At 65.8% G+C, this 10,065-nt stretch overlaps 3 protein-coding genes across 3 annotated transcripts in view; all 3 read right to left on the bottom strand.

Moving 5' to 3' along the window:
* The window catches only part of H696_01187 (hypothetical protein), a gene marked incomplete at its 5' end in the record, with an annotated part of 5,847 nt that extends 1,273 nt beyond the window's left edge, over window positions 1-4,574 (bottom strand). Inside the window, 9 exons of the mRNA XM_009495072.1 lie at window positions 150-434; window positions 597-1,176; window positions 1,253-1,365; window positions 1,461-2,362; window positions 2,445-2,548; window positions 2,704-2,864; window positions 2,978-3,460; window positions 3,567-4,128; window positions 4,219-4,574. Coding sequence (XP_009493347.1) covers window positions 150-434; window positions 597-1,176; window positions 1,253-1,365; window positions 1,461-2,362; window positions 2,445-2,548; window positions 2,704-2,864; window positions 2,978-3,460; window positions 3,567-4,128; window positions 4,219-4,574 — 3,546 coding nt within the window. The remainder of the gene's footprint in view (window positions 1-149; window positions 435-596; window positions 1,177-1,252; window positions 1,366-1,460; window positions 2,363-2,444; window positions 2,549-2,703; window positions 2,865-2,977; window positions 3,461-3,566; window positions 4,129-4,218) is intronic.
* A 590-nt stretch (window positions 4,575-5,164) lies between these two features.
* Window positions 5,165-6,845, bottom strand: H696_01186 (hypothetical protein). The gene is made up of 4 exons (XM_009495071.1): window positions 6,056-6,845; window positions 5,912-5,973; window positions 5,594-5,774; window positions 5,165-5,466 (listed from the first exon to the last, which is right to left on the bottom strand). Exons 1-4 carry the CDS (start codon window positions 6,788-6,790, stop codon window positions 5,281-5,283), a joined length of 1,164 nt encoding a protein of 387 aa, XP_009493346.1. The 5' UTR covers window positions 6,791-6,845; the 3' UTR covers window positions 5,165-5,280.
* Window positions 6,846-7,361: 516 nt separating this feature from the next.
* Window positions 7,362-8,909, bottom strand: H696_01185 (hypothetical protein). The gene is made up of 5 exons (XM_009495070.1): window positions 8,829-8,909; window positions 8,500-8,574; window positions 8,168-8,287; window positions 8,022-8,093; window positions 7,362-7,878 (listed from the first exon to the last, which is right to left on the bottom strand). The coding sequence occupies exons 1-5, from the start codon at window positions 8,829-8,831 to the stop codon at window positions 7,594-7,596; spliced, it is 555 nt and encodes a 184-aa protein (XP_009493345.1). The 5' UTR covers window positions 8,832-8,909; the 3' UTR covers window positions 7,362-7,593.
* Between the last annotated feature and the right edge of the window lie 1,156 nt (window positions 8,910-10,065).

The following is a 10,065-nucleotide window of genomic DNA, read 5'->3' as shown; positions in this document are numbered from 1 at the left end:
GAGAGAGAGAGAGAGAGAGAGGGAGAGAGAGAGAGAGAGAGAGAGCGAGGGAGAGCGAGCGAGAGCGAGAGAGAAGGGAGGTACAAGGGAAGACCCAATGTTAGTGGACATGGACAGGCAGGGCGCGCAGGCTGCTTTCATGCACGAACCTTGCCCTCTTCGGTGGTGGCCACACGCGGCAGGCTGAAGGGCTCGGTCTGCCATTCCCCAAAAAGGGCAACCATCCCCGGGATCAAGGGGTCCGGATTGTGCAAGCCGAGCGGTCCAACATCCGACGGCGAGGCAGGATCCCCAAGACGGGGGCGCCGACGTGGAGGCGTCTCGGCTGCCGGCCGGTCCGGGCTGCCGGCACCCACCGCCCGGACAAGTTTGTATGACCGCTCGCCAGGGCGCACCTGGCGCCCCTGCTTGTGCCAGCCGGCGCGGGTATTGAGCTACGTCGGTTCGGGGCGTGAGTGGGGGACCCATGGAGGAGACAGGAGAAAGAGAGGCGAAGGGGGAGAGGGAAGGCAAGATCGAGAGTGGGGGGCGAGAGCCAACCAAAGGGGCGGGAACATATTCGAAGTAACGGGACGCTTGGGGGGAAGATGACGGACCAAAACCACATCACTCCGCCGGTAGACATCCAGCAAAACGGTGGTCGTCTTGCCGGCCTGGGTGATCGAGGCAGGTGACGAGCTGGGCGACGTTTGGAAGAAAGGCAGGCCGAGCTGCGACCCGGAGGCCGGGGAGGCGCTGATGGTGCGCGAGGGCGGGCGCTCCGGCGATCGAGACTGCCCGTCGTCCTCTTCGGACTCCTCGGAATCCAGCTCACGGAGGGACCGAGTGGCGGCTCGCTTGCGTCGAGGGCGCGAGGGCTGCGAGGGGGGGGATTTGGCGGACGGGCGTCTCACCGGCGCCGAGCCCTTCGAGCTGGACGCCGCCGCCTTGGGCAGGGAAACCGAGTCAAACAGGCGAGACTTGGCTGACCGAGAGGAAGATGGACTGCCTGGCGAGTGGGCTCCATCGGGGAAGGCAGCGGTCAGGGCATCGGTGGTCGCGGCGTCCGAGGGGCCAGCCCGACCGGAAAGGGCCAGCTCCACGGCTTGCCCGGAAAGTCGAAGCTCCACCCGGCCGACGGGCCGAGCCCCGGGGCACAGCTCCTCGTATTTGCGCATCTGATAGCGAACTGAATAGCTGCGGCACAGCGCAGGATGAGGGGACACATGTCAGGACAAAGGCAAAGGAGGGGCCCGGGGGATGAGGCACGTACTGGGGGTGATTCCGGAGCTTGGACACGGTGGTCGGCGGCGGGTGCAGCGACGTCCGGCGGAGGAGCCGCAGCACGAAGCCCGGAGGCAGGGCCAAGTCCAATGCATCGGGGCCCTGATGCGGGAGCACCACCATCTCTGCGTCAGAATGGGGAACGAGGAAAGGAAAAGGCACACAAAAGGGCATGGCAGGACGCTGCGCGCACGCACGTGCACATCCAGCCGGCTGATGAGCGGCCCTCCGCAGGACAGACCCCCGCGGGCAAGATCCGCCAGCAGGGAGTCCAAGGCCGAGAGGGGGTGCCTGCGAGCGGCCTCGGCCTCCAGGGCCCGGGCCAAATCATCAAGCACCAAACGCCGATCGACGACCGTCATGGCGGCCAAAAGCCCACGCGCGGCCGGGACCCCGGCCACCAGGTGCCCGGCCGTCAATGCCAGCCCAGAGAAGGTGTGACGACGAAGGTCCGACTCGTCTTGCTCGATGGGGACCGGCCCGATGGCGGCCAGGGTGCCGCATGGCCCGCGGCAGGGCGCAGCCGTCGGCTGGTTCGAGGAGAAGGCTCGCGCATGGTCGATCTCCACCCAAGCCGGGAGAGTCGGGCTCACGCGCTGCGAAAAGGCCGTGTAGAATCCCGGAAGACGATGGCAAATGGCCGCCGCCCGGGCGGGCGTCACCACGAAGGGGGGATACGGCCGGTCGGCCGACACTGGCTCCCCCTCGGCCAGGGCCCGCTCGGCCACCACATACCATGGGGGCAGGGGAAGGCGCAGGATGTCGGCCGGATCATGTGGCCGGACAGGGGCACCGAACCATGCCCGGCGTGCGTCCCCCTCACCCGGCATCGGAGTGCCGTCAGTCTCGAAGGTGTGGTACAACTGCTCGGCCGTTTGCCGGCAAAGATGGGTCAGGTCCAGCAAGCGAACAGCCCCGGAGGAGGTCGCCTCGAAGGCAAGCCACACCACCGGCCGGGTCGGGGCGTCGACCGGCTTGAGGCTCGGCGACTTGGAACCTCTCGGGCGCTTGGTCGGCGAGCGCGCCGGGGAGGATGGGTCTGGGGGAATGAGCATACTGCGCTCCGTCAAGCCAGCCACCCCGCGATCGACATCGGCCACTGGGTCCGAGAGAGGGGTGACAGGTGAGGTCAGGTCAGCAGGGGAAAATAGCCAAGGGGGCCATGGGTAATGCGGACGCACAAATCCACACGTGGGTGTCAGGGCACCACATTTCCACCCAAACGGTGGGTACACCACGCGCCAGAGCTGCAGCTAGGCCGGCACTCGCCTGCGGATCGGGTTGACTTGAGCAAGCCGAAAAGGGGATATGCGAGTAAGCGATGAGCTGGGCAAGCATCGAGGGCGAGGGCGAGGGCGAGGGCGAGGGCGAGGGCGAGGGCGAGGGCGAGGGCGAGGGCGAGGGCGAGGGCGAGAGAGAAATAGGGAGAGAGGGTCGCACTTCGATGGCGGCTCAGCGTGCAGGGCGCCTGAGGGGGTCCAAACAGACGAGGGGAAACTAAAGCCTGCCTGAGGCAGAGGTGCATCATCCTCAAGCCCCGGCAAGGCAAGCACCGTGCGCGCCCGCACGCCCGGCAGCGAGACGACCAGGCTGGCAAACAACTGTGGTTGGGGGAGGGCGAGACAGAGGCGGAAGGGAGGGCGAGAAGCAAGTCAAGCGAGAGCCGTCAATAGACTGGAAAGACAACCATATACCAGGGTGAAGGGACACGAACCAGTGCCCGGAGGAAGGCCGCATCGGGATCGGCCTCAAAGAGGCGGTGCACACCGGGAGGGGGGGCGCTTTGCCCCGACCGGGAGCGGCAGCATTCGCTGGCCCCGGGCGCGGGCCAATGCCAGCCCAAGTCAGCAGCAAGGAGGGCGGCATCGTGCGACGCGGCCGGCGACCCAGGCACCGGGGTGCCGAGGAGTTTGTTGGCGGGATTCGGATCCAGGGCACATGCTGGGCAGGACCAGGTCTTCCATGAGGCACAGGCCTGCAAGGACTCCATCAAGCGATGGAAGACAAACAACAAGGGCCCAACCTGACTGGCAATGCCGGGGGCCTCGGGGACGCCCGAGTGCGACGCGCGGCGCCATGGCAACTCCATCGACAAAGCCTCGACATCCGACAGGGCCCCCAGTCGGGTGGCTACCACCGGCAAGGAGAGCCCGAGCTGCGCCCGACAGAGGAGGTACAGCCGGTGGGCCATTCGCGTCTGCTCGGTGCATCGGCAAGAGTCCCGGGGCAGGGGGGGGGGGGGGGCATGGGCGTCAGACCGATGGCGAAAAGCAAGCGGCACCAACGTCCGAGGGGAGACACACCTGCAGAGCGCCAGCGGCCCTGGTGCGGAGGATGCCACGCGTCAGAAACACCAGAGCACCGACAAGGCGAACATGCTGTGCGCCCTCGTCCGCACAGGTCGGGTGGGTGATTTCAGTTTGCGAAGAGCCCTGGAAAAGGATGTTCCCCCCGGGAGTCGGGGAAAAGAGCTGGCTCTGGCTCTCGTCAGAGGGCTGCGACACAAGCGGGGTCACCGCCGCGGCGGGGTCAAGCCCGGCTTGAGGCCGGACCGGCGTCAGAAGCCCCGGCAGCGAGAAGGGCATGGCAACATGCCGCGGAGCAGCCGGACCCGGGGCCACCGGCGTCGCGGGCCCATCCTCGGGCCTGGCCTCAACAGGGGGATCCGGAGCCGACACATGCCCAAGGACCGCGGCCAGATCATCGAGGTGCGCCCCGTCGAAGATCCCGCGAAGATGCTGCGACAGGGTCGGCTCGGCCGGGGCTGCCGCCGGCGATATGACATCGACGTCCTCGAATTCGTCGTCATCCCCATCGCTGCCACTGCCAAGGTGGCTGGCCTCGGCCATGGGGAGCGCCGTAGATCTGAAGAGAAAGCCAACAGAGGCACGCGTGAGACAAGGGGGATCCCCACGATGGAAGGCCGAGCAAGCAAGTGGTCGAGGGTATGCGCACGGTGGGGGCGGCCCAGGCGGGGGCTGCTGGTGCCGAGGGGGCAGGGAAGTCCGCGGGGTCAGCAAACTGATCACCTCGGTGGGGGGGTTCGCCCGCCGGGGACGCAGGACTCGACCGGTGGGGGCACGCTGGGGGCTAGCCAGGATGCTGAAGCCCTTTTCCGCGTGGAAGGCATGTCCACCCCCGAACTCACTGTCCGACATCCAAGCTGGATCGGAGAGGAGCTCCACCACTGTGGTGGATGGGGTGGCAGGGGCAGCGGGAGCGGATGACGCATCGGAACCCTGTTCGGCCGCGGCCGTCGTCGCCGCCGCCGTCGCCGCCGCCGTCACAGAGCGTCTCGTCCGCGGGGGCATCGAACAGGCGAAACGGAGGGAGAGCGAGTTGAAGATCGGTGGTTTGGTGAGAATGCAGGAAGAGGGGAGTCAGGCAGGACATGCAATAGAGGGGGGGGGGGCCAGGGGCTGGGAATATGCTGAAAGATCGCCTGGGGCTTGTCATCTTTTTACGTCCCCCCCCCCCCCCCCCCCCCCCCCCCCCCCCCCCCCCCCCCCCCCCCCCCCCCCCCCCCCCCCACCTTCATCGCCACCACCCCCGGGCAGTGTGCCTCCTGGCGCCCGGGCACACCAGGCCGGGGGGCCCTTCGAGCAGATCGCAGATCGGGCCGATCGCAGGCGTGGCGGTGGCGCCTCTGCCCATGACTCCCTTCTGGCACGTGATCTACATGGCATTTCCCAGCACACAGCCAACGACCCTGCCCCAGGCAGGGGGATCGCAGACGGGGGCGGCGCCCCGCACCATCGGCCGGCCCCAAGGCGCGGAAGGCAGGACGCAAGGAGACAGCACCGAAGAAAGAGACATCATCCGGTCACTGTGTGTGTGTGTGTGTGTGTGTGTTTGTGTGTATGTGGGGGAGGGGGGGGGGGGGGGAGACTCGTTTTGGGAATGGAAAAGGCAGTACTATTCATACACCCACCTCCATCCGGATGGGGAGGAACACGGGGAGAAGAAAGTGGCTTTGACCCGCTGGCTAGTCCCCTGCCATCAGGCGGGGAGAAGGAACTAGCGCCGCTCGAACTGCTGGCGGAACTGGGCCTTGTCCATGAGGCAGGCCATGACCATGGACATGGCCTTGCAGGAAGAGTACTCATGGCGGGGATGGCCGGCGGACACCTGGAGTGCCCCTTCGCTGGGGCGGCCGATTTTGGTCCCGGCCGGGAGAGTAGAGGCGGCAAAGTTGACCGAGTTCTGTCGTGCGGTGGGGGTTACATTGTGTGTGAGTGGGGGATGGGCGCAGCGGGGAGAGGTGGCGAGAGAGAGAGAGAGAGAGAGAGAGAGAGAGAGAGAAGGAGGAGGAGGAGGAATATTCACGCACCTTGGAAAGCCACACCCGGGTGGACCGGGGCAGGACATCATCATCGTGGAAGGAGTCTGTGAACAGAACCTGGTTGATGCGCTTGAAGTCACGGCGGTGCTCGATCTTGGCGAGAAGCTCCACGGCGCACACACCGCCAAAGCTATGCACAACAAAGTCGATGGACGAGCAGGCAGCGGGACTGAGTAGCATACAAGGGAGACGGGGTGCGTGTGCGTGTGTCAGAGGAAGTTACCGGCGAAAAACAGCCAGGACAGGGAAGGACAGGATGTGGGGAGCAAGGGGCAAGGACAGGGAGGGGGGGGGGGGCGCGCGCACCGGATGAAGTTCTCCCACACATAGAGCGTGTGGGCGATGGCATTCTCGCTGCCGGGGATCGGCTAGTGGGTTGAAGGGAGCAGGGTGGAGTCTCAGGTGAGCTGGGGATCGCCAGATGGCGCAAAGGCGAAAGTCAACACATACCAGGCGCTTGGCGCCGGGGAACTCGACATGGTTGTTGTTGGGGTTGAGAACGATCACGCCCAGACCCCGCGCGAAGATTTCCCGCAAATACGGGAAAATGGCACCGGCCTCCATGTTGTCGTTCATGATCAGGCTCCGAGCCCACTGGCCCGGACGCACTGCCCCCTTTCCCTGGATGAGAACCACCAGTCGCTCGCAGGTGGCGTAGTTCGGGGAAAAGTAGATGCGCGACCGGAGGAGCTCCAGTTCCCGAGGGGAGGCATCCAAAAAGGCCGACACCGGGACCTTCCCCGGCAGGGGGACCGTGCCCAGGGTCAGGCCGAAGGGCGGCAGCATCAGGAGCCACTCCACGTGCAGGGCCACCACATCGCCGATCTGCTCGTAGCGCGCTTGGTTTTCGCCATGCCGGCCCCCGAACACATCGAAAGTGAAGGGGCTGCCCAATTCCAGCGTCAGGCTCGCCAATGGCGGGGCATCCGGGCCCGGGGCAGCCACCGGGGCCAGGGCCTCCAAGTCCACCTTAGGCATGGACTTCGACAAAGCCACCGGGTCCCGCAGGCCTGGGCACTCTTCCAAAAGCCAGGCAGGGATGGAATCCGGATGGGGATGGACCATTTGCCCGGTGGGGAGGAAGCCGAGACCGAATTTTCGAAGGAGGGCCAGGTGTGCCGGCGTGGCCAGGCCGTAGGGCGAGGTGGCCGGGTCCAGGGGGGCGAGCTCCGGGGCAAAGAGCATTGTTCTCGACTGCGAGGGCAGGGGGTGGTGCGAGACAGAGAGAGGGAGAGAGAGAGATGGGGATAGGGAAGGGGGCGGGAAATGGAGCAGGGGGGATGCAGGGGCAAGGGGTGGGAAAGGGAGCGAGGGGAGAGGAGAGGGAGGGGAGAAGGATCTCACACGAGAGAGGAGGGGCGCTTAAGCGCCCGTAGGCAGGTGGCGAGTGATCGGAAATGGGCCGGTGCGGCGGGGCTGGGTCTCGGGCGGAACTGGCCCCCCCCCCCCCCCGGGCAGTGTGGCCCTGGCACCTGCGGATGCAACCGTTGGCGCATGAGGTGCCAATGGAGGCGCGATCATCGAGGCGAGAATGCCGTTTTTCCGGGGTGCAAGAAGCTGCCATCCTTGCCGAGAGCGCCCCCGGCTGTCTCTGGCCGGCTTGCGGTCGCCCGGGAGCCCGGCTGGACGGGGGAAAGGGGCGATGATCGGGCTGCAAGCGGGCGGGGGGAAAGTGCATACATGGCCATGTATAAATAGAATAGGGCGGTGTGGGCGCGAAGATGTGTGTGTGTGTGTGTGTGTGTGTGTGTGTGTGTGTGTGTGTGTAGAGGGGATTTGTATTTTTTGCAGGGAAGAGGGGTGAAGACTATGCTGCGAAAGAGGATAGCAGAAGGGCAGGGGGGGGGGGGGACGCCATGTACATGCACAGGACTAGCGAACACCGCGCGACATGCACAGGGTGGCGGACCCGGAGGCACAGCCTACAGGGGATAAGAACGGAGGGAAAGAGAGGGGGGGAAGACAGAGAAGAAGACCGTCGATTCCCTTTAGGGGAAGCTCTGGCGATCAATGACGGGGACACCATCGTCGCCCAGGGTGTAGGAGAAGAGGGCGATCGACTCATCCTCGACATTCAGAAGAATGAACGAGGGGGTCAGGTTGTTCAGGGTGCAGGGGGAGAAAGCGCCGGTGGCGGTGCCGGGGTTCAGCAGGAGCTTCCCGTCGACGGTCTTCTCGACGGAGAGGGCGTGCGTGTGACCGGTCACCAAAACATCGACGTCGAGCTCGCGCTGCAGGGCCGCCAGAGCGTTGGCATCGCCCCAGGGGATAACCTGCGTCGGAAGGGAGTGAGGGGGAGCGGAGATGGGGGAGCGGAGGCGGGGGAGCGGAGTGGTGAGTTGATGAGAGCGATGAACGAAGAGGCACAGACCCGGCGCCGGGATGGGGAAGCGTGGGTGTGGGCCGCTTGGCGTACCTGGTGGCCGTGGCAGAGGCCAAACTTGTACTTACCCACACGGATGACCTTGCTCTCGGGCAGGGAGAGAGTCTGTGATGCAGATGGTCAGAGTGCTTGATGGGGGGGGGCAGGAGAGAAGCAAACATTGCAGAGAGCCGACGCACAGGATCATCGAAATCACCGCGCACAACGTGCACATCGTTGGCGATGGTACGCAGGTACTCCAGACTCTCGCGAGTGTTCAGGTTGCCGGTGCACAGGACCATGTCGATCTTGCCGGGGAGCTGAGAATGTGGTGATGGTGAAGGGGAAGTACAAAAGGAGGAGGAAAGGGGCGGGGGGGGGGGGGACGAGACATTAGAATCCACCAGGCCGGCCGATGTAAAAGGAGGAACACCCGCATGTATGTGTGCGTGTGCATCGGTACACCTATACACCCATGCACCTATACGCCGGTACGTGTGTGCGTGTGTGCGCATGTGTGTGGGCCACGCACCAGGAGGCTCTTAAAGCGAGCCGGCAGGTCGAGGCTGCGGTGAGGGATGTGCAGGTCGCCGATCAGGAGGACATACTACCGGGGGTTGAGTATGCACATACCGACACACAGGCACGCGGGCAGGGCGGGAAGGCGCCGGCCGGGGGCATGTGGTGAGTTCGAGGGCGAGCAGGCGTGACAGGAAAAAGGAACAGGGAGGCGAGCGGAGGGCGAGGGAAGAGGGGAGAGAAGGGGGCGGAGGAAAAAAAAAGGAAGACAAGGAAGCGAGGCGAGTGGGGGGGGAGAGAGAGGGGAGGGCCAGAGAGGGGGAACAAGGAGTAAGGAAATACCATGGTGAGGGAGCGAGAAAGAGAGGGGGAGGAGGGGAAGAAGGGGAGGGAACGTGGCAGGTTCCGGAGAGGGGTAACGCGGTGGCTCTGTCCCCTGGGCAGGGGGGCTGGCACCTCTTCGGCACAAGCCGGGCCGCCCTCCGCCCGCACGTCCGGCAGGGGAAGCCCGGCCCGGCCCGGCCCGGCCCGGCCCGGGGGGGGGGGGGGGTGTTGCTCCGTGCGAGGCCATCACCGGAGCGTCACACCGCGCCAGGCCAACCCCCCGCATGCCCCGCAAGCCAACATGCCCGATGTAAATGGCTGCCGCTCCCCCGCCCCCCCCCCCCCCTCCCCCTTCTGGAGGGCAATCCCTGCGACAAGTCCCAGGCACGGGGGCTGGGGGCCCACCACTGCGCGTACACAGGGGCGAGGGCCAGTGGGGAAGGAAGGATGGCCAGGCCGAATGTGCCGAGCGAAATGAAAACATCCCCCGGCGTGACACCGGGATGGTGTGGCTGTGCACGTGGACGTGCCCCGATGGACGCCCATCACGTTGGAGGCCGGCGGGCTCGTGAGAGTTCAAAATGAATCCCCGTCGCCGTGTTGTGAAAGAAGTCAGTCCGAGACTGTGGGAGCATTTTGGTGTCGTTCGTGGCGATGGCCGTGCTGATGCCTGCCTCTTTCCCCCCCCCCCCGGACCCGCGCCTCTGCCGCTTTCGGTGCCCTCCGAGCCAGCCACCCCCCCCCCCCCCCACACACACACACACACAGGCGCCGTGCGCCGCACGACGTCGATTGCACACAAGGGGCCGCAGGGGGACAGCAAGGAAAGGGGCCTCGGAAGAACACATTTCATTTAAAAATGAGCGCTTTTTGACAGCTTTTTATCCCCAGCCTTGCCTGCCCCGGGAGCCAATCTTACCGAAAGCCTTGCAAAGAGGGCGCCGGCCATTTTTTCCCGGGGTACGGGCCAGGGGGGGGGGGGGGGGCGACACGATCGATCGAGGGCGTTTGTTCGTTCGCCGGTCACCAGGGCGGGCAGGGACCCCTGCCTGGCTGGATCCCGCACATGCTTGACCACGGCCAAGGGCAGTGGACGCCGACAGCCGACATCCCCCGGGCCATTAGATGCCCCCTGTTTCCGGGCCGCCATCGGCCAACGCCTTCGTGGCCATTTTTCGGCCGCCGCCAAAGTCCGGCCCTCCCTCACCCAGGGCGCAATCAAGCCCCCTTCCTCCCTGCGTTTCCCCCCTCTATT

The sequence above is a fragment of the Fonticula alba genome, assembly GCF_000388065.1.
Source record: "Fonticula alba strain ATCC 38817 unplaced genomic scaffold supercont2.2, whole genome shotgun sequence".
Classification (NCBI taxonomy): Eukaryota; order Rotosphaerida; family Fonticulaceae; genus Fonticula; species Fonticula alba.
Note: the sequence above shows the minus strand (reverse complement) of the source record. Positions and strands in the feature narration are given on the sequence as shown.